The sequence below is a fragment of the Salvelinus alpinus genome, chromosome 3 (genome assembly GCF_045679555.1).
Source record: "Salvelinus alpinus chromosome 3, SLU_Salpinus.1, whole genome shotgun sequence".
Classification (NCBI taxonomy): domain Eukaryota; kingdom Metazoa; phylum Chordata; class Actinopteri; order Salmoniformes; family Salmonidae; genus Salvelinus; species Salvelinus alpinus.
The window spans coordinates 71742550-71766937 of record NC_092088.1 but is presented as its reverse complement, the minus strand read 5'-3'; the positions used below and the strand labels follow the sequence as shown (position 1 = coordinate 71766937).

The 24388-nt window shown below is 42.6% G+C and overlaps 1 protein-coding gene across 2 annotated transcripts in view; it reads left to right on the top strand.

Annotated features, from left to right (window-relative positions):
* Positions 1-3940: 3940 nt before the first annotated feature.
* Positions 3941-24388, top strand: part of LOC139571254 (disks large homolog 5-like) — a 103119-nt gene continuing 82671 nt past the window's right edge. For both annotated transcript variants that reach the window (XM_071393937.1, XM_071393935.1), the window contains exon 1: positions 3941-4691. In XM_071393937.1, the coding sequence (XP_071250038.1) occupies positions 4391-4691 (301 nt within the window). In that variant the 5' untranslated portion in view covers positions 3941-4390. The remainder of the gene's footprint in view (positions 4692-24388) is intronic.

Below are 24388 nucleotides of genomic sequence, written 5' to 3'. Positions count from 1 at the left end.
CATGGTGTGGGGTGGCATTTCTTTGGGGGGCCGCACAGCCCTCCATGTGCTCGCCAGAGGTAGCCTGACTGCCATTAGGTACCGAGATGAGATCCTCAGAGCCCTTGTGAGACCATATGCTGACACATGCACATTTGTGGCCTGCTGGAGGTCAATTTGCAGGGCTCTGGCAGTGCTCCTCCTTGCACAAAGGCGGAGGTAGCGGTCCTGCTGCTGGGTTGTTGCCCTCCTACGGCCTCCTCCACGTCTCCTGATGTACTGGCCTGTCTCCTGGTAGCGCCTCCATGCTCTGGACACTACGCTGACAGACACAGCAAACCTTCTTGCCACAGCAAGAAGGATGTGGCATCCTGGATGAGCTGCACTACCTGAGCCACTTGTGTGGGTTGTAGACTCCGTCTCATGCTACCACTAGAGTGAAAGCACCGCCAGCATTCAAAAGTGACCAAAACATCAGCCAGGAAGCATAGGAACTGAGAAGTGGTCTGTGGTCACCACTTGCAGAATCACTCCTTTATTGGGGGTGTCTGCTAATTGCCTATAATTTCCACCTTTTGTCTATTCCATTTGCACAACAGCATGTGAAATTTATTGTCAATCAGTGTTGCTTCCTAAGTGGACAGTTTGATTTCACAGAAGTGTGATTGACTTGGAGTTACATTGTGTTGTTTAAGTGTTCCCTTTATTTTTTTGAGCAGTGTATGTTGGCTAGGCTTCTTGTATCGTAGCGTCACAGACTTATAAATTACATATCAAAGAGGCTATTTTGAAGCTGGATTTACCTGCAATGATTGTGGTTCTTTCACCCACTGTAGTTGACTTATTGTAAGTCGCTCTGTATAAATCTGACGTAAAAAAAAATATTATTTTACACATTTTCTATGTGTAAAAAGGCTCTAAGAGCATCTTCTAATGACTCAAATGTCAATAATACTGAGGAAGAATAGGAACCAAATCTTTATGTTTGAGGGTTAGCTTAGTGTTACTACTAAATGACCCTTCACTTTGTAAATCCATGTGATCCTTTCTTCATCAAATATGAAGGTCAAAGGTAAATTAGGAGCAAAGCGGGAAAGTCCGACCACTTCCTTGTACTGTTGTTACAGAGTTACACTTGATGAATTATTAACACATATTTTAGTACCAGAAAAATATTTAAGCCTTTCTAATCATCATGCCCTTTACACAGCTTAAACACATACACCTATACCGTCTATGGCGTGCACATATAGTCATTTCCAGCTGTCTATCAGAGAGAATGGCCGAATGTCCCATATTGGCTGGGAGTGGGGGAATCTACATTTGGCTTGCTGTTTAAATGCTCCCATAGAGTCATGTTGATCAATAATATGTCCATGCGTCATCAGAACTGAACTGGTGCAGTCAGACCAGGGCTACTGTCAACCAGAGCTGCTGTCAAGGTCAGACCACCATGTACTGATTGACTGACTCACTGGGTCTTCTTCCCCCTGGGACTGTCTCTACTACTGTATATTGTACTCATAAGGGAGGTTGGGGCAGGTTGTCTGTCTCTCACCTGATCCATACCATTCCATGTTCAATTTATGTAGAAAGGGTCCGGGGAGACAATTCAGATTGAAAATATTTGACTACTGACCAGGGTTGGGATCAATTCCATTTCAATTCAAGTCAATTCAGAAAGTTAACTAAATTCCAGTTCCAAATGTTTAAAATCCTTACTGAAAGGTGTTGAAGAGAATTGGAATTCCAGTGTACTTCCTAACCCCTGCTCCTGACAGGACACACTCTTTTTCAGGTTGGACATACTCTTTTTCAATCAATCCGATCTGAAACATGGCATTCTACTTTATTTACATCCAGTTATGGGGATAGACAATAGCAAAATGCGGTCACTCACAGTTGATAGGAGTGGAATTTATCCAGCCAGTTGATATGGAATGAGTGAACATTCTGCCCAAGTGACATTTGGTTGCCATGGATGTAGTAATCCCTGTTTAACTCTCAATCCTCCATGAAAAATTAAGGATTAGAAGAATAACACATAATGAGATAGCAGATTTCCCGATGCAGTGAAACTCACCCATTTAATCCTGGATTTTGGCATGTATAGCCTACCCTTTCAATCATGCTACCTCTGATGAACTAAACAAGTAAAGTCTTTTGATGTATTACAATAAAATCCTATTGTATCCAATTGTATCTATACCATGAGTCGATGGGATGTTTCAGCCCCCTTAAGTGTGTTTGTGTATTTGTGTGTGTGTGTGTGTGTGTGTGTGTGTGTGTGTGTGTGTGTGTGTGTGTGTGTGTGTGTGTGTGTGTGCGTGTGTGTGTGCGTGTGTGTGTGTGCATGTGTGTGTATGAGTGTGTGTATGAGTGCGGGCGCGCACATGTGTGTGAATGTGTGCATGCACGTGCATTCATTCATAGACTATATGATAGCACCATGTGCATTTCAAGTTTAAATTAATTCTAATTGACAGTAGAAGACTACTATAGCATTCAATAGCAACCCTCACACCCCTTATGTAGGTACTGTATGTTCTGTGACAGTTATGTTCGAGGAATTTACATATTTTCACAAAATTCCAATCAGCTCTGTATGGATTTTCCATGTAAAAAGCTGAAGTAGCTGACTGATTTAGAATAATCAGTAGTATTGTTTTCAAGCTGTTTAAAACGCCACAGGGTCAGTCTATATGCACAGTGTGTACAGAATTAAGCTCACTCACAGTAGGGCCAGCTCAACGGTGGTCGTCTGTGTATGGTTTACTGCAATGAATGGCATTGTTTGCATCCCAAATGGCACCCTATGCCCTATATAGGGCACTACTTTTGAACAGGGCCCATATATGTTACCAGGGGCGCAACTTTGGATTTACCAAACCATATATATACATATTATTTTATCCAGTCGGATTATCACTCCAAACAGCCTACCCGACTGCTCGGAGGTGTCCGCATGGTCCTAAAGCACACCGTGGCCTCGTTTTGTATCACATTCCAATGATAAAGCTGGGGGGGGGGGGGGGAATGCAATTTCAGAATGTGGGGAGGACATGTCCCACCATCCCCAGTGAAAGTTGGGTGTTACCCATAATAAAGTGTTCGCAAAGGTATTCTGTTATAACCTACATATAACCTACACTGCATGGCATCATATTTCTATGTCTTATAGTTTAGCATTAGAGGCTATGTTTTATAGTGTTGGGTTAGAAATAGGCCATAGATGTCAGGGTTAGAGGCTGTGTGTTATAGCTTAGTTAGGCCATTGACCCCATCTCTCCTCATCTCGTCTACCTCACTCAATCTCGTTTGTCTCCCAAGACCTTCTCATCTGCATGGCAGATGTGACTTCTGCCTCCAGTTACTGAATCCTTCTTTTAGATGATGTGAGAAGGATTCGACTATGTAGAACAGAAGCAAAATTATAGTGCAGATGTGTCAACCAGTGGACAATCCAGATAGGAATACGTCCTAAATGGAACCCTATTCCGTATATAGTGCATTAGGGGCTCTGGTCAAAATTATGCATTATACAGGAAATAGTGTGCCTTTTGGGACACAGAGAGGAATACATCTCGTTCAGTATAAACAGAATATTGTAATATTTTATACAAACTGATAGCCTAATAATCGACAGAGTGTTGTGGTTTAGATATAGGTATAAAATACATCAGAGGAAAATGTGCCATGAGAAATTATATAATGCAACAGACCTACTGAATATTTTTCACTACAAAGATCCTCCATTCAGCAGAAAATGACAGAAAATAACGGGGATAATTCAATATTGCTATTATTGTATGGGTCTATTTTATCCCAAGTGGTGTCCCTACCAATTCACAGTAATATTTTTCTACCTTTCAATGTAAAGTTTTAAACCAGGTGCGTCTGTGGAAAGCCCCGCCCACTTGGCCATTGCACTAAAATATGATTGGCAGGGGAACTACAGCTGCTGCGCTCGAGTCATGGTGGAGGTTGCGGTTCTGGGCAAAGGCTCTTAAAGAGTTGTACTACTTTTCAGCATGTCGGTCGAACTCGACTTAGAAAGACCGGATTTAATGGGTATACGATGCGGACCACTTCAGACGTAGCCTAATAGTCACGAAAACGGAGGAAAAGTTGGATCTTGAACGCTGTGGTAAAATGTAACCATTTTTCTTAGCGCACCAGTCAACAGCCCTGGGCAACAAATATGGCTACTTGGGTCTACTCTTCTTTCTATTTGGGATGAAAAGCGACACAATTTGGCTATGCACTACAATCGCGGGACTACGACTCAACTCTTCCAAGAAGTGACCTATCCAGAAAGGGTTACGGCTGAACTGTATAGAGATCTTAAAGTGGTCAGTTGATAAAACGTAGGCAACGCGGTAGTCGTGCAAATAGCAGCGAGTTGAGAGAGATGGAGTCTAAGCACAAAGAGTTGTTAGATAAATGCTACCAGAACTTACTGGAGTCAATAACACATGCAGATCGGGTCGTGGAGGTGTTGTCTCAAACTGGTACCCTCACCCAATCGGAACGTTATGAACTGGGTCACAACTGCTCGTCCAACTCGGAGAAAGTGGTCCTTCTCCTGAAAATCTTGATAAGTAAAGAGAGAGACCATTTCAAAGACCTTTGCGCTGCCCTAGAAAAGACGCACCCTCACCTGAATTCTGCACTTTTAATGAACGGCGTTGGAGACGTAGATCATTCATCTGGTGAGAAATTACAATCCTCAAATCAAATGTCAAAGAATGTCATTATATTCGCATATTGTGAATAGCCTAAATATGGGTCAGAAATCTGTCAAATGCAGTCGTTGAGATGATCAAGACGATCACAAGTTGATGTAAACAACTTGACATCACTCTGCCCCATGTGTGGTCTCAGTCCCACGTTCATTATGGACATCTGCCACATCTGGTGGTCCACTTTAAGATTTGATCTAGTGTCTGTCTCTGTCTCTGTGTGTGTGTGTGTGTGTGTGTGTGTGTGTTCTCCATTCCAACCTAATTCACTTCTCCAGCTTTGATGATATTAACAATATGACAACATAAAGGATAGCAGGACAAAGTGTGGAGGGACTTTGGGTTAAATTCTATTTTTAGAGAGACGGAGAGAGAGAGACAGACAGTGATTTTACACTCACACATTAACAGCTTTCATAGTAGCATTTTGAGCATACAGTATTCAATAAGAAACCTATAGTCAGAGTCTGAGACCTCAGTCTAATACTGGTAGGTGTAGTTGATACCCCAAAATATAGTTATTCCACCCCTTTCGTTAACCTGGGTACCAGTCAGTTTTTGCTCTCTTGTTAAATCCTTATGGCATTGTCATGTTTGGCTTGTCAATGAGTATGGTTACATGCACACAATAATGCAATTATTGTCAGTAGTCAGATAGTATAATAATTTGATTCAAACATTTACGTGCTTTGCAAGAACAATTTCCCTAATAATCCTGTTTTCATGGATACACGAGGGCACTGATGAATGCAGAAACTTTCCAATCAAAACATTCTACCACAGCGACCATGTTATTTTTGGTAAGCATATTTAATTCTGAGTTTGGACATACTGAATAAAGTTTGTATGTGAAAACTACTTCTTCAGTTGTTACGAGCTCACTTCACTCTCGGTAAAGAGGGAGGCTCACTTCACTCTCGGTAAAGAGGGAGGCTCACTTCACTCTCGGTAAAGAGGGAGGCTCACTTCACTCTCGGTAAAGAGGGAGGCTCACTTCACTCTCGGTAAAGAGGGAGGCTCACTTCACTCTCGGTAAAGAGGGAGGCTCACTTCACTCTCGGTAAAGAGGGAGGCTCACTTCACTCTCGGTAAAGAGGGAGGCTCACTTCACTCTCGGTAAAGAGGGAGGCTCACTTCACTCTCGGTAAAGAGGGAGGCTCACTTCACTCTCGGTAAAGAGGGAGGCTCACTCGGCTGGTGCTAGCACATGCGCAGGTCAAATACAACGCTGGAAGGCCGTTTAAGGTGTTTACGTGTCCTAATAATTCTAAAGATTGCTCAGAAAAGCAGGTGTTTTAATTAGAGGTCGACCGATTATGATTTTTCAATACCGATACCGATTATTGGAGGACCAAAAAAAGCCGATACCGATTAATCGGACGATTTTTATATAATATATATATATATATATATATATATATATATATTTGTAATAATGACAATTACAACAATACTGAATGAACAATGAACACTTATTTTAACTTAATATAATACATAAATAAAATCTATTTAGTCTCAAATAAATAATGAAACATGCTTAATTTGGTTTAAATAATGGAAAAACACAGTGTTGGAGAACAAAGTAAAAGTGTAATATGTGCCATGTAAAAAAGCTAACGTTTAAGTTCCTTGCTCAGAACATGAGAACATATGAAAGCTGGTGGTTCAATATTCCCAGTTAAGAAGTTTTAGGTTGTAGTTATTTTAGGAATTATGACACGTTGACTATTTCTCTCTATATCATTTGTATTTCAAATACCTTTGACTATTGGATGTTCTAATAGGCACTAGTATTGCCAGCCTAATCTCAGGAGTTGATAGGCTTGAAGTCATGAACAGCGTGTGAATCAAGCAGTGCTAAGAGCTGCTTGCAAACGCAGTAAAGTTTGAATGAATGCTTACGAGCCTGCTGCCACCTACCACTGCTCAGTCAGACTGCTCTATCAAATATGAAATCATAGATTTAATTATATTATAATAAACACATAAATACGAGCCTTTGGTCATTAATAAGATGAAATCCAGAAACTATAATTTTGAAAACAAAAAGTTTTTTCTTTCAGTGAAATACGGAACCATTCCGTATTTTATCAAACGGGTGGCAACCCTAAGTCTAAATATTTCTGTTACATTGCACAACCTTCAAGGTTATGTCATAATTACGTAAAATTCTGGCAAATGAGTTCGCAACGAGCCAGGCGGCCCAAACTGTTGCATATACCCTGACTCTGCGTGCAATGAACGCAAGAGAAGTGACACAATTTCCCTAGTTAATATTGCTTGCTAACATTATTTTATTTTAACTAAATATGCAGGTTTACATGTTTTACTTCTGTGTATTGATTTTAAGAAAGGCATTGATGTTTATGGTTAGGTACATTCGTGCAACGATTGTGCTTTTTTCGCGAATGCGCTTTTGTTAAATCATCCCCCGTTTGGCGAAATAGGCTGTGATTCGGGCACCGCATTGATTGTATGCAACGCAGGACAAGCTAGTTAACCTAGTAATATCATCAACCATGTGTAGTTAACTAGTGATTATGTGAAGATTGATTGTTTTTTAATAAGATAAGTTTAATGCTAGTTAGCAACTTACCTTGGCACCTTGCTGCACTCGTGTAACAGGTGGGCAGCCTGACACGCAGTTTCCTCATGGAATGCAATGTAATCGGCCATAATCGGCTCCCAAAAATGCCAATTACCGATTGTTATGAAAACTTGAAATCGGCACTGATTAATCGGCCATGCCGACCTCTGTCGGTGTATGCTTACTTCGATTTTGACCTTACGCCGATTTAAGATATCAAAGTAAGGCTTTTACATGGCCTCCCGAGAGGCGCAGCTGTCTAAGTGCTAGAGGCGTCACTACAGACTCTGGTTCGTTCCCAGGCTGTGTCACAACCGGGAGTCCCATAGGGCGGCGCACTATTGGGGGGGAGGGGGGGGGGGGGGCGTCATTGTAAATAAGAATTTGTTCTTAACTAACTTGCCTAGTTTAAATAAAGTTTAAATAACAAAAATATAATCTGCCTACTGCCATAATGAGTTTAATATCAAATTATTACTGTGCATGTAAACATACTCAATGATAGCAATGGGGTTGACAAGAAGACAAACAGATCTGGGACCAGGTTACTACTGCTCCTTATCCAGATATTTAATGTGTGCTGCTAAACCGTATCGCTTCCTCCACTGTCTCTGTCCCATACCGAACTCCGAACTAGTGATCCTCTGCTCGCAAACACACGTGACCACCCTCCTGGACAACGTACCAATCGATTGAGCTATACAAAATGATCCAATTGGATAGCTCCATTGGCGACATTTCAAACTAGCTGCGGAGTGAGTTTACTGCAGATTCCTAACACTGTTATACCTGCACTATTACTGCACATTCCTAACACTGTTATACCTGCACTATTACTGCACATTCCTAACACTGTTATACCTGCACTATTACTGCACATTCCTAACACTGTTATACCTGTATGATCACTAGGTCTATATATTTACTCTAAAAGAACCACCTACTCTATAACTTTAATCTGCCAATGTTCTTATTGCTTTTGACAGAGTCCAGTGTTTAGTAGCTGTAAGGTTAAGCGGAGAAGATGTTTGTTAGCAGCATATCACCTCACAGCCTCCTGCTGCTCTCTTTGTCTATTCTATGACTTATTTACCTCTAACCCACATTCAGAATATGTTTGGGGTAATTTTCGCCCTTTGTGTTCCTGAAAGCATCTGCCCCGTGCCATCGTTTCCTTTCAACCTCACATGAAATTAGGCTTTTCCCCCCCCACTGCAAAATCCAGAAGCTGGGGAAATTATGTTTGGCATATTTGAGCTGTTATGGTTAATATGCTAATAATAATATGCTTCAGCTCAATATTATGATAATTGGGCATCATTTCAAAAGGTGTCAATATAACCTGCCTCTCGAGTAGTTTATTAAAGACTTATAGGCTGCGTTTTACACAGGCAGCCCAATTATTGGCAAAAGAGCTGATGTGATTGGTCAAAAGACCAATTAGTGGAAAAGTATCAGAATTGGGTTGCCTGTGTAAATGTAGCCATATTCATAGCGTTTAACTGCTGCATTTGATAAGACACATTTTTTGTGAGGTTGCGGCCTAGCTACCTGTAGTTAATGTGTTATTACACTTCAATGGTGCAAGTCTGTTGTTAAGCGTTGACAGGCTCCATTGAGTTGAACGAAACTCAAGTTTGACTTATTGACTACACCAGCCATGCGCGTGCCTCGTGTTGATTTTGTCCATCCATATCAGACACGATCATGACACGCAGGTGAAAAAATGCAGAAACTATATTAATTTTGGGGCATGTCAAATACACATGAAACATTCATGAACATTTAGCTAGTTCTGTCCTGGGAGATGAACATTGGGTTGTTATTTTACCTGAAACGCATATGATCCTTTGTAGAATTTTGACCATCATACAAAATCATGTTTTTCTCTACTCCAAATATTAACACTAGAAAAGCTGGGCATCTAACAATCCCGTTATGAGCCATTGCATTCTAACAGTCTTAATAAAAACATTTAATATATACACTACCGTTCAAATGTTTGGGGTCACTTAGAAATGTTCTTGTTTTTGAAAGAAAATCTAAAAAAATTGTCCATTTTAAAATAACAAATTGTCTATAAATGTGGAAAGTTCAGCACTGTTGCTACTCTCCCTAGGAGTGGCCGTCCTGCAAAGATGACTGCATGAGCACAGCGCAGAATGCTCAATGAGGTTAAGAAGAATCTAGAGTGTCAGCTAAAGACTTACAGAAATCTCTGGAACATGCTAACATCTCTGTTGACTAGTCTACGATACATAAATCACTAAACAAGAATGGGGTTCATGAGAGGACACCACGGAAGAAACCACTGCTGTCCAAAAAAACCATTGCTGCACGTCTGAAGTTTGCAAAAGTGCACCTGGATGTTCGACAGCGCTACTGGCAAAATATTCAGCTCTACTGGCAAAATATTCAGCTCTACTGGCAAAATATTCAGCTCTACTGGCAAAATATTCAGCTCTACTGGCAAAATATTCAGCTCTACTGGCAAAATATTCAGCTCTACTGGCAAAATATTCTGTGGACAGATTTTCATCTGTCCACAGAATACAGTGGACTACTACAGTAGAGTTGTTTGGAAGGAACACACAACACTGTGTGGAGAAAAGGCACAGTACGCCAACATCAAAACCTCATCCCAACTGTAAAGTATGGCGGAGGGAGCATCATGGTTTGGGGCTGCTTTGCTGCCTCAGGGCCTGGACAGCTTGCTATCTTTGATGGGAAAATTAATACCCAAGTTTATCAAGACATTTTGCAGGAGAATGTAAGGGTCTCTGTCTGCCAATTGAAGCTCAACGAAAGTTGGGTAATGCAACAGGACAACGACCCAACACACAGAAGTAGATCAACAACAGCATGGCTTCAACAGAAGAAAATATGCCTTCTGGAGTGGCCCAGTCAGAGTCCTGACCTCAACCCGTTTGAGATGCTCTGGCATGACCTCGAAAGCAGTTCACACCAGACATCCCAAGAATATTGCTGAACTGAAACAGTTTTGTAAAGAGGAATGGTCCAAAATTTGTCCTGACCGTTGTGCAGGTCTGATCCGAGACTACACAAAACATTTGGTTGAGGTTATTGCTGCCAAAGGAGGGTCAACCAGCTATTTAATCCAAGGGTTCCCATACTTTTCCCACCCTGCACTGTGAATGTTTATACGCTGTGTTCAATAAAGACATGAAAACGTATAATTGTTTGTGTGTTATTAGTTTAAGCAGACTGTGTTTGTTTATTGTTGTGACCTAGATGAAGATCAGATAACATTTTATGACCAATTTATGCAGAAATCCAGGTATTTCCAAATGATTAGCTAACACAACGTACCATTGGAACACAGGAGTGATGGTTGCTGATAATGGGCCGTTTCCAGCAACAATAGTCATTTACAACATTAATAATGTCTACACTGTATTTCTGATCAATTTGATGTTATTTTAATGGACAAAAAAGTATTATTATTTTAAAAACCAAATTCAAGGACATTCTGTGACCCCAAACTTTTGAATGGTAGTGTACTATTGCAAAAAGTACAATTTCAAATCAAATCAAAGTTTATTTGTCACGTGCGCCGAATACAACAGGTGTAGACCTTACAGTGAAATGCTTACTTACAGGCTCTAACCAATAGTGCAAAAAAGGTATTAGGTGAACAATAGGTAGGTAAAGAAATAAAACAACAGTAAAAAGAAGGGCTATATATGGTAGCGAGGCTATATACAGACACTGGTTAGTCAGGCTGATTGAGGTAGTATGTACATGTAGATATGGTTAAAGTGACTATGCATATATGATGAACAGAGAGTAGCAGTAGCGTAAAAGAGGGGGGTGGTGGGTGGGACACAATGCAGATAGCCCGGTTAGCCAATGTGCGGGAGCACTGGTTGGTCTGCCCAATTGATGTAGTATGTACATGAATGTATAGTTAAAGTGACTATGCATATATGATTTGGTTCTGTTTATGAAGGTTTTAGGTAGGCCTACCATTAGAATACCAAACCCACCCAAACATTTTTAGTAGTTTGTTACTGTAGGCCAGGGGTCCACAATTACATTCAGCCATGGGCCGATTTCTACTTAAGCGGATGGTCGGGGGGCCAGAACATAGTTATATAGTGCCTTCAGAAAGTATTCACATCCATTGACTTTTTCCACATTTTGTTATGTTCCTGCCTGAAATGGATTCAATTGAGATTTTTTTCCCCTGGCCTACACACAATATCCCATAATGTCAAAGTTACAAATGAATAAAAATTAAAAAGCTGAAATGTCTTGAGTCAATAAGTATCCAACCCCTTTATGACAAGCCTAAATAAGTTCAGGAGTAACACTTTTCGTAACAAGTCACATAATAAGTTGCATGGACTCACTCTGTATGCAATAATGGTGTTTAACGTGATTTTTGACTGACTAACTAATATCTGTACCCCACACACAATTATCTGAAAGGTCCCTTAGTTGAGCAGTGAATTTCAAACACAGATTCAACCACAAAGACCAGGGAAGGAAGTCAATGGTGAGGCATATGGTGACTTTAAAACAGTTGCCGAGTTTAATTGCTGTGATAGCAGAAAACAACAATACTAACCTAATTGACAGAGTGATAAGAAGGAAGCCTGTACAGAAAAAATATTCCAAAACATGCATCCAGTTTGCAACAAGGCACTAAAGTAATACTGTAAAAAATGTGGCGAGCGATTTTTCCTGAATACAAAGTGTTTAATACAACACATTACTTAGTACCACTCTTCATATTTTTAAGCATAGTGGTGGCTGCATCATGTTATGGGTATGCTTGTAATCATTAAGGACTGGGGAGTTTTTCAGGAATAAAAAAAAAAAAAAATCTGGTTCAGTCTGCTTTCCACTAGACACATGGAGATTAAATCAACTTTCAGCAGGTCAATAACCTAAAACACAAGGCCAAATCTACACTGGTGTTGCTTACCAAGAAGACCGTGAATGTTCCTGAGTGGCCGAGTTAATTTTGACTTAAATCTACCTCTGTGACGATACCTGAAAAATGGTTGTCTAGCAATGATCAACTACCAATTTGACAGAGCTTGAAGAAGTTTGGAAAATAATAATCGGCAAATGTTGCCCAGAAAGACTCACAGCTGTAATCGCTGCCAAAGGTGCTTCTACAAAGTATTGACTCAGGTGTGAATACTAATGTGAATTAGATATATATATTTCTTTTTCAATACATTTGCAAAAAATTCTAAAACATGTTTTCACTTTGTCATTATAGGGTATAGTGTGTAGATGGGTGAGAAGAAATATATATTTAATCTATTTTGAATTCAGGCTGTAACACAACAAAATGTGTAATAAGTCAAGGGGTATGAATACTTTCTGAATGCACTGTAAATAATTTGTACACTGCAAATTGACAGCAAGAACCCAAAACAGATATAGTATTTGAGAAAAACAAAATGATTTCAAACCTTGATTACATTGGGATACGATCGCATATGCCTCTCTATTTATGTGTGGAAATACTTGGGAACAGATTTCCAAAATCCAAATTACTGAGCTAATTTCCTGGTGATTTTTACAGTCTTTTATGTCCAAGAACAACAATTCTAAAAGAAATATACACATTTTGTTTTGCTCAGAAAACTCTGCAAATTTGGCCCGCGGCGCCACCTATTTGGGAACTCTGCTGCAGGCTATATGTAAAAATTAAAAACCACAAAACGCCACAATGCAAGTGTTATACAACATCGCAAAGAAATTCATTATTTCGTTAAGGCAGGTCTTTAGAAACATTAAAAAAACGAATAAATGATATTTTAAACAACATCATATTTTATGTTCTGTTACTAGTCTGTGCTTAGTAGCCCTTGGCTATGCTGCCATAAGTGCTCACATGTAGAACTCATGGTATGTAGCTGCTGTAATATTTGACAAAAAAGTGATATTTTGAAATGGAAACCATGCCTTAATTTTAAGTTGTTTGGCAAATGTATTATCAGGTTTGAAGGTAAGACCCAGATGCAGACTGTGTCGAAGTAACAATGTTTATTACAGCAACAGGGGCAGGCAAACAACAGTTCATGGCAGGCAGGGGTCGATAATCCAGAGTAGTGGGGCAAAGGTACAGGACGGCAGGCAGGCTCAGGGTCAGGTCAGGCAGAGGTCGGTAATCCAGAGGTGGGGCAAAGGTATAGGACGGCAGGCTCAGAGTCAGGACAGGCAAGGGTCAAAACCAGGTAGGCGAGAAAAAAAGAGACACTGGGGAAAAGCAGGAGCTGAGACAAAACGCTGGTTGACTTGACAAACAAGACAAACTGGCAACAGACAAATAGAGAACACAGGTATAAATACACAGGGGATAATGGGGAAGATGGGTGACACCTGGAGGGGGGTGGAGACAATCACAAAGACCGGTGAAACAGATCAGGGTGTGACATGTATGTGTTTTAGAAACCTTAGAACCTGCTCTTTCCGATAGGTTATGAAGGTTTTTTGTAAGCTCCATTCCCTTCTTTTTCAATTACCCACGGTGCGCTGCAGTCTCTTCACAAGTCAATTGATAATATTGTCAAATGAATGTCGTTTTTAGGCTACATCTATTATTGTATGCCTATGTGTGAAATTAGTTTTGATATATTTTAGGTGTAGTTTCGAAGGGCCAGTGTCTGATCGGCCACTGTCAGATGGCAGCCAACTGGTGAAGGAAGGGTTATAAATGCTTATAACAGAAATTCTGTGATATCGAAATTCAGTGTGTTGAAAATATTTATTTAGGAAAAGTCAAGGACGGGAGGACATGACTTTGAAAATGGCAGAGTAATTAATGTTAAATTCATATGACCTCAAAATTATGCTCTCAGAGTTTTTGGTTAGTTATTTATGATTAATCTCTCCTCGTTCATCTTTCAAATACCCACGTGGGGTTGTATGCTCCTGAAAACCAATGAGTAGATTGGGAGGCGGGACTTGCAGCGTGTCAAGCTTCTCTAATAGAACCAAGTTCTGTTTTAGCACCTGACTACACAGACGCTTGTTCACGTGCACAAGCGCTGTGGGTGAAATTATTGAATAACATGTACAGTGCACATTTTGTTACATTACAGCCTTATTCTAAAAAGGATTACATTTATTTCCCCCCCTCATCAATTTACACACCATACCCCATAATGACAAAGCAAAAACAGGTTTTTAGACATTTTTGCAAATGTATATAATTATTTTTAAATCACATTTACATAAGTATTCAGACAGTTTGCTCAATACTTTGTTGTAGTACCTTTGGCAGCGATTACAGCTTTGAGTCTTCTCGGTTATGATGCTACAAGCTTGGCACATGTGTATTTGGGGAGTTTCTCCCATTCTTCTCTGCAGATCCTCTCAAGCTCTGTCAGGTTGAATGGGAAGCGTGGCTGCACGGCTATTTTCAGGTCTCACCAGGGATGTTTGATCTGGTTCAAGTCGGAGCTCTGGCTGGGCCACTCCAGGACATTCAAAGACTTAACCCAGGAGTAGCTTTCGGACATCTTGGCTGTGTGCTTAGGTTTGTTGTCCTGTTGGAAGGTGAACCTTTGCCCCAGTCTGACGTCCTGAGTGCGCTGGAGTAGGTTTTCATCAAGGATCTCTCTGTACTTTGCTTCGTTCATCTTTCCCTTCATCCTGACTAGTCTTCCAGTCCCTGCCGCTGAAAAACATCCCCACAGCATGATGCTGCCACCACCATGCTTCATCGTAGGGATGGTACCACGTTTCCTCCAGACGTGACACTTGGCATTCAGGCCAAATAGTTCAATCTTGGTTTTAATCAGACCAGAGAATCTTGTTTCTCATGCTCTGTTAGTCCAAGCGGGCTGACGTGCCTTTTACTGAGGAGTGGATTCCGTTTGGCCACCCTACCATAAAGGCTTGATTGGTGGAGTGCTGCAGAGATGGTTGTCCTTCTGGAAAGTTCTCCCATCTCCACAGAGGAACTCTGGAGCTCTGTCAGGGTGACCATTGGGTTCTCGGTCACCTCTGACCAAGGACATTCTCCTCCGAATGCTCAGTTTAGCTTGGCGGCCAGCCCAAGGAAGCGTCTTGGTGGTTCCAAGACGAGGCCACTGTGTTGTTGGGGACCTTCAATGCTGCAGAAATGTTTTGGTACCCTTGTAACGTAACAAAATGTGGAAAAAGGGAAGGGGTCTGAATACTTTCTGAATGCACTGTATGTGTACATTTATTTTGCAACACTTGGCACACGCAACTTGGCTGGTGTGGTGAGTTGAACCGAACTCAAGTTCTTCAAACATGATGTAGTTGCGGCTAGTGTTAATTAATTTGTTGGCACTTGTCTTTTGTTGAGCATCTGCAAAGGCTCTTTGCATTTCAAATAATAATTTACATTGCATGTTTCTCCTCCACACAGCCATAGTAGCATGCCATAGTTTCCAGTGATTCCTCCTGGTAAGATATCAATCTTATGATATCAATTATGAATTAACTTACTCAAATTTAGTGCAGACATTGTCACTGAATTGTAACAGTATGCCTATGGCTGTTACAATTGTCTTCTCCTGAGTGGCGCAGCAGTCTAAGGAACTGCATCGCAGTGCTAGAGGTGTCTCTACAGACCCAGGTTCGATCCCAGGCTGAGTCGCAGCCGGCCGCGACCGGGAGACCCATGAGACGGCGCACAATTGGCCCAGCGTCGTCCGAGTTAGGGGAGGGTTTGGCCGGCTGGGATGTTCTTGTCCCATCGCGCTCAAGCGACTCCTTGTGACAGGCCTGGCGCATGCACGCTGACTCGTGTTGACAGTTGTACGTTTTTTTTCGTCCGACACATTGGTGCGGCTGGATTCCGGGCACTGTGTCAAGAAGCAGTGCGGCTCGACCTTCGCCTCTCCCAAGTCCAGGAGTCCGAGTCCAGTACAGGAGTTGCAGCGATGGGACAGGACTGTAAGTACCAATTGGATATCACAAAAATGGGGGTAAAAAGTACCAAAAAAATACAATGACATTGTATTATAACAGTAGGCCTATGGCTGTTAAAATGACATTGTCTCTGAATTGTAACAGTAGGCCAATGGCTGTTGAAATGGCTACTATAAAGTATCTCATCCTCTGCTATGCCGCTGTCTGTCTGAAGCCTTATATTTCATCCATGCACCCATAGGAGCCCATGAGAAACCACACTCAGTGCGTACCAAATGGCACCCCATTTCCTATATAGTGCACTACTTTCTACTACAGTACTATGGGTCCTGGTCGAAATGAGTGCACTGTATAGGGAATAGGGTGCCATTTAGGATGCATTCTCTGTAATCCTACACCACCAGGCTGATGAGCAGTTCACACAGGTCACAATGGGCAGAGGCAGAGAATTAGAGGTAGAGAGGGGGGAGTAGAGCGAGGGGGAGATTGAGAGAGAGAACGTGTGAGAGACAGAGAGAGCTGGTGTTACAGTGGGTTCTTCCCCACACTACTGGGCAGACAGGTTCCTCCACTCAGTCACTCCTCCACAGGCCTTTCCCGGGACCTGTGCATTACGTGCCAAACGGAACTAAAACAGACTGAAACAGGGAGGGTACACCTGGGTTCCATTGAAAAACATTTAAAAACATTGTGTCCTAATGACCAGGACCCTGTCCTGGCAGTCTTAGTCTAATTTTTGTCATTTGGTTAATGAATTAGTCTAGTGATTGTCAAAATGCCGAAAACAGTGGACCATTTTAGTCAACTAAATGCCCTTTTCATTTTGGTCACATTTTAGTCACAGCACATTTTTATTACCTTATTAACCTATCGTAAACATACTGTAAATCACTGACTTTCATGTGCACAAACATACATTCAGTGCCTTCAGAAATGGAAGATGGCGCCATACTAGATGGCTGCGTTTTGCAAGCTCCGACCCAGCTTTGCTATTTTGTGATTCTTTTGTCGTTTACTTTTACCTTATTTTCTCAATGTATCCTCAACCATTTCTTACAACCAACAATAACTTTTGACCATCAGATCGGCAGTTACTTACCTCAATTCCGGCTTCAACTTCGACTTCAACTCATTGGCCCTGGCCTCTTTCTGTAATTCCGACCCAATTTTTGGGCTACCCAAGAGGAAACGCTGACGTTTCCTGGCGACCTCTTCTCTTCATTTTACTGGCCAATGTTCAGTCACTTGATAATAAGATAGATGACCTCCGATCACAGATTTGCTAATAACGGGACTCTCAAAACTGCAATATTTTCTGCTTTTCTGAAACATGGCTCTCGGACAACCCCCATGGCTATCCAACTCGATGGATTCTCCATTCACCGTGCAGACAGGAAAGCGGAGTCGGGAGAAATCCAGGGGGGGGATTTGCCTCTTCATCAACAACAACTGGTGTGCTGACTCGAGCACGGTGGAAGTATTGAACCATTGTTCATTCATCTTAGAATACCTGATGGTCAAATGCCTACCCTTGTGCGGAGGTACAGATTAGTTGAGGTAATTGAGGTAATTTTTATTTTTTTATTTTTTATTTTACCAGGTAAGTTGACTGAGAACACGTTCTCATTTGCAGCAACGACCTGGGGAATAGTTACAGGGGAGAGGAGGGGGATGAATGAGCCAATTATAAACTGGGGATTATTAGGTGACCATGATGGTTTGAGGGCCAGATTGGGAATTTAGCCAGGACACCGGGGTTAACACCCCTACTCTTACGATAAGTGCCATGGGATCTTTAATGACCTCAGAGAGTCAGGACACCCGTTTAACGTCCCATCCGAAAGACGGCACCCTACACAGGGCAGTGTCCCCAATCACTGCCCTGGGGCATTGGGATATTTTTTAGACCAGAGGAAAGAGTGCCTCCTACTGGCCCTCCAACACCACTTCCAGCAGCATCTGGTCTCCCATCCAGGGACTGACCAGGACCGACCCTGCTTAGCTTCAGAAGCAAGCCAACAGTGGTATGCAGGGTGGTATGCTGCTGGCGATATGTACAGTACCAGTCAAAAGTTTGGACACATCTACTCATTCAAGGGTTTTTCTTTATTTTTTGACTATTTTCTACATTGTAGAATAATAGTGAAGACATCAACACTATGAAATAACACATATGGATTCATGTAGTAACCCAAAAAGTGTGAAACAAATCAAAATATATTTTATTTTTGAGCTTCTTCAAAGGAGCCCCCCTTTGCCTTAATGACAGCTTTGCACACTCTTGCAATTCTCTCAACCAGCTTCGCCTGGAACGCTTTTCCAACACTCTTGAAGGAGTTCCCACATATGCTGAGCACTTGTTGGCTGCTTTTCCTTCACTCGGCGGTCCAACTCATCCCAAACCATCTCAATTGGGTTGAGATCAGGTGATTGTGGAGGCCAGGTCATCTGATGCAGCACTCCATCACTCTCCGTCTTGGTCAAATAGCCCTTACACAGCCTGGAGGTGTGTTGGGACATTGTCCTGTTGAAAAACAAATGATAGTCCCACTAAGTGCAAACCAGATGCTGGGGTAGCCATGCTGGTTAAGTGTGTCTTGAATTCTAAATAAATTACCAACAGTGTCACCAGTAAATCACCATCACACCTCCTCCTCCATGCTTCACGGTGGGAACCACACATGCGGAGATCATCCATTCACCTACTCTGCGTCTCACAAAGACACGGCAGACCAAAGGACAGATTTCCAATGGTCTAATATCCATTGCTCGTGTTTCTTGGCCCAAACAAGTCTCTTCTTCTTATTGGTGTCCTTTAGTAGTGGTTTCTTTGCAGCAATTCGACCATGAAAGCCTGATTCACCCAGTCTCCTCTGAACAGTGGATGTTGAGATGTGTCTGTTACTTGAATTTTGTGAAGCATTTATTTGGGCTGCAATTCCTGAGGCTGGTAACTCTAATGAACTTATCCTATGAAGCAGAGGTAACTCTGGGTCTTCCATTCCTGTGGCGGTCCTGATGAGAGCCAATTTCATAATAGCGCTTAATGGTTTTTGTGACTGGACTTGAAGAAACTTTTCTTCTTGACATTTTCCATATTTAATGACTTTCATGTCTTAAAGTAATGATGCACTGTCGTTTCTCTTTGGTTATTTGAGCTGTTCTTGCCATAATATGGACTTGGTATTTTACCAAACAGGGCTATCTTCTGAATCAAATCAAATCAAATTTTATTTGTCACATACACATGGTTAGCATATGTTAATGTGAGTGTAGCGAAATGCTTGTGCTTCTAGTTCCGACAATGCAGTAATAACCAACAAGTAATCTAACCTAACAATTCCACAACTACTACCTTATACACACAAGTGTAAAGGGATAAAGAATATGTACATAAAGATATATGAATGAGTGATGGTACAGAACGGCATAGGCAAGATGCAGTAGATGGTATAGAGTACAGTATATACATATGAGATGAGTAATGTAGGGTATGTAAACATAAAGTGGCATAGTTTAAAGTGGCTAGTGATACATGTATTACATAAAGATGGCAAGATGCAGTAGATGGTATAGAGTACAGTATACACATATGAGATGAGTAATGTAGGGTATGTAAACATTATATTAAGTGGCATTGTTTAAAGTGGCTAGTGGTACATTTTTACACAATTTCCATCAATTCCCATTATTAAAGTGGCTGGAGTTGAGTCAGTATGTTGGCAGCGGCCGCTAAATGTTAGTGGTGGCTGTTTAACAGTCTGATGGCCTTGAGATAGAAGCTGTTTTTCAGTCTCTCGGTCCCTGCTTTGATGCACCTGTACTGACCTCGCCTTCTGGATGATAGCGGTGTGAACAGGCAGTGGCTTGGGTGGTTGTTGTCCTTGATGATCTTTATGGCCTTCCTGTGACATCGGGTGGTGTAGGTGTCCTGGAGGGCAGGTAGTTTGCCCCCGGTGATGCGTTCTGCAGACCTCACTACCCTCTGGAGAGCCTTAAGGTTGTGGGCGGAGCAGTTGCCGTACCAGGCGGTGATACAGCCCGACAGGATGCTCTCGATTGTGCATCTGTAGAAGTTTGTGAGTGCTTTTGGTGACAAGCCGAATTTCTTCAGCCTCCTGAGGTTGAAGAGGCGCTGCTGCGCCTTCTTCACAACGCTGTCTGTGTGGGTGGACCAATTCAGTTTGTCCGTGATGTGTACACCGAGGAACTTAAAACTTTCCACCTTCTCCACTACTGACCCGTCGATGTGGATAGGGGGGTGCTCCCTCTGCTGTTTCCTGAAGTCCACAATCATCTCCTTTGTTTTGTTGACGTTGAGTGTGAGGTTATTTTCCTGACACCACACTCCGAGGGCCCTCACCTCCTGCCTGTAGGCCGTCTCGTCGTTGTTGGTAATCAAGCCTACCACTGTAGTGTCATCCGCAAACTTGATGATTGAGTTGGAGGCGTGCATGGCCACGCAGTCGTGGGTGAACAGGGAGTACAGGAGAGGGCTCAGAACGCACCCTTGTGGGGCCCCAGTGTTGAGGATCAGCGGGGTGGAGATGTTGTTACCTACCCTCACCACCTGGGGGCGGCCCGTCAGGAAGTCCAGGACCCAGTTGCACAGGGCGGGGTCGAGACCCAGGGTCTCGAGCTTGATGACGAGTTTGGAGGGTACTATGGTGTTAAATGCTGAGCTGTAGTCGATGAACAGCATTCTCACATAGGTATTCCTCTTGTCCAGATGGGTTAGGGCAGTGTGCAGTGTGGTTGCGATTGCGTCGTCTGTGGACCTATTGGGTCGGTAAGCAAATTGGAGTGGGTCCGGTAGGGTGGAGGTGATATGGTCCTTGACTAGTCTCTCAAAGCATTTCATGATGACGGAAGTGAGTGCTACGGGGCGGTAGTCGTTTAGCTCAGTTACCTTAGCTTTCTTGGGAACAGGAACAATGGTGGCCCTCTTGAAGCATGTGGGAACAGCAGACTGGGATAAGGATTGATTGAATATGTCCGTAAACACACCAGCCAGCTGGTCTGCGCATGCTCTGAGGACGCGGCTGGGAATGCCGTCTGGGCCTGCAGCCTTGCGAGGGTCAACACGTTTAAATGTTTTACTCACCTCGGCTGCAGTGAAGGAGAGCCCGCAGGTTTTGGTAGCGGGCCGTGTCAGACATCCTGGTCCGCGACGGGGCTGGTTTTCTTTTTGTAATCCGTGATTGACTGTAAATGAAACCTAAGATTACCTGGGGTACCAATGTAAGGAATAACACATAAAAAAACAATATACTGCATACTTTCCAAGGAACGCGAAGCGAGGCGGCCATCTCGGTCGGCGCCGGAAGTGGAGTACACCCCTACCTTGAGAGAATGCCAAGAGTGCAAAGCTGTTGTCAAGGCAAAGGGTGGCTACTTTGAAGAATCTCAAATCTCAAATCTATTTTGATTTGTTTAACACTTTTGTGGTTACTACATGATTCCATATGTTATTTCATAGTTTTGATGCCATCACTATGTTAAATGAAAGAAAAACCCTTTAATGAGTAGGTGTGTTCAAACGTTTGACTGGTACTGTACATGTAGGTATGGGTAAAGTGACTGCATAAATAATAAACAGCGAGTAGCAACAGCGTATAGAAGGGGGTCAATGCAAATTGTCCGGGTAGCCATTTGATTAGCAGTCTTATGGCTTGGGGGTAGAAGCTGTTAAGGAGCCTTTTGGACCTAGACTTGGCGCTCTGGTACCGCTTGTCGTGCGGTAGCCGAGAGAACATTCTATGACTTGGGTGGCTGGAGTCTTTGACAATTTTTAGGGCCTTCCTCTGACACCACCTGGTACAGAGGTCCTGGATGGCAGGAAGCTTGGTCCCAGTGATTTATTGGGCCATTCGCACTACCCTCTGTAGCCCCTTATGGTCGGATGCCGAGTAGTTGCCATACCAAGCGGTGATGCCACCAGTCAGGATGCTCTCAATGGTGCAGCTGTATAACTTTTTCAGGATTTGAGGACCCATGCCAAATCTTTTCAGTCTCCTGAGTGAGAATAGGCGTTGTCGTGCCTTCTTCACGACTGCCTTGGTGTGTTTGGACCATGATCGTTTTTTTGTGATATGGACACCAAAGAACTTGAAGCTCTCGACCCGCTCCACTATAACCCCGTCGATGTGAATGGGGGTGTGCTTGGCCCTCCTTTTCCTATAGTCCATGATCAGCTCCTTTTTGTTGCTCACATTGAGGGAGAGGTTGTTGTTGTCCTGGCACCACACTGCCAGGTCTCTGACCTCCTTATAGGCTGTTTCATCGTTATCGGTGATAATGCCTACCACTGTTGTGTCGTCGGTAAAATCAATGATGGTGTTGCAGTTGTGCATGGCCATGCAGTCGTGGGTGAACAGGGAGTACAGGAGGGGACTAAACATGCACCCCTGAGGGGCCCCCGTTTTGAGGATCAGTGTGGCAGATGTGTTTTTGCCTACCCTTACCACCTGGGGTTGGCCCGTCAGGAAGTCCAGGATCCAGTGGCAGAGGAGGTGTTTAGTCCCAGGGTCCTTTGCCTAGTGATGAGCTTTGAGGGCACTATGGTGTTGAACGCTGAGCTGTAGTCAATGAATAATATTCTCACATAGGTGTTCCTTTTGTCCAGGTGGGAAGGCAGTGTGGAGTGCAATAGAGATTGCATCATCTGTGGATCTTTTGGGGTGGAATGCAAATTGTAGTGGGTATAGGGTTTTTGAGATGGTGTTGATATGAGCCATGACCAGCCTTTCAAAGCACTTCATGGCTACAGATGTGAGTGCTATGGGGTGGTAGTCATTTAGTCAGGTTATCTTGGCTTTCTTGGGCACTGTGACTATGGTGGTCTGTATGAAACATGACGATATTACAGACTCGGTCAGGGAGAGGTTGAAAATGTCAGTGAAGACACTTGCTAGTTGGTGCCTCGAAGCGAGCATAAAAGGCATTTAGCTCATCTGGTAGGCTCGCATCACTGGGCAGCTCGAGGCTGGGTTTCTCTTTGTAATCGGTAATGGTTTGCAAGTCCGGCCACATCCGACGGGCGTCAGAGCCGGTGTAGATTCAATCTTAGTCTGTATGGACGCTTGTTTGATGGTTCGTCAGAGGGCATAGCGGGATTTCTAGTCCAGATCGAAGGGGCTGCAGTGGAGCGGGTCGAAGTCGGTGTCCAAATCACTAAGAACTTAAAATGGTCCACAGACACGCTCACAGTCGTGAAGAAGGCAAGCAGTACCTGTGCATCAAGTCTGACACCAACAGGCTCCTGAACAGTTTCTATCCCCATGCCATAACACTTCAAAATAGCTAACAAAATGGCTACACGGACTATCTGAGTTTACCTTATTTTTGCACACGACGCACACTGTCACTCCAACACACATGCAAAGACTCAGATGAGAGGCAGACCCATAACATGATGCAGCCATCACCATGCTTGAAAATATACAGAGTTGTACTCAGTGATGGGTTGTTGGATTTGCCCCAAACATAACGTTATTTATTTAGTTAATTTATTTGCCAAATATTTTGCAGTTTTACTTTAGTGCCTTATTGCAAACAGGATGCATGTTTTGTAATATTTGTATTCTGTACAGGCTTCTTTCTTTTCACTCTGTCAATTAGGTTAGTATTGTGGAGTAACTACAATGTTGTTAATCCATCCTCAGATTTCTCCCAACACAGCCATTAAACTCTGTACCTGTTTTAAAGTCACCATTGGCCTCATGGTAAAATCAGTGAGCAGTTTCCTTTCTCTCCGGCAACTGAGTTAGGAAGGAGGCCTGTATCGTTGTAGTGACTGGGTGTATTGATACACCATCCCAAGTGTAATAATAACTTCACCATGCTAAAAGGGATATTCAATGTTAGCTTTTATTTTTTTTTACCAATCTACCAAATAGGTGCCCTTTGCAAGGCATTGAAAAACCTCCCTTGTCTTTGTGGTTGAATCTGTGTTTGAAATTCACTGCTCAACTGAGGGACCTAACAGATAATAGTGTGTGTTGGGTACAGAGATAAATAGTAATTTAAAAAATAATGTTCAACACTATATTGCACACAGAGTGAGTCCATGTAACTTATTATGTGACTTGTTAAGCAAATGTTTACTCCTGAACTTATTTAGGCTTTCCATAACTAAGGGGTTGAATACTTATTGACTCAATACATTTCAGCTTTTCATTTTTTTTCTTCA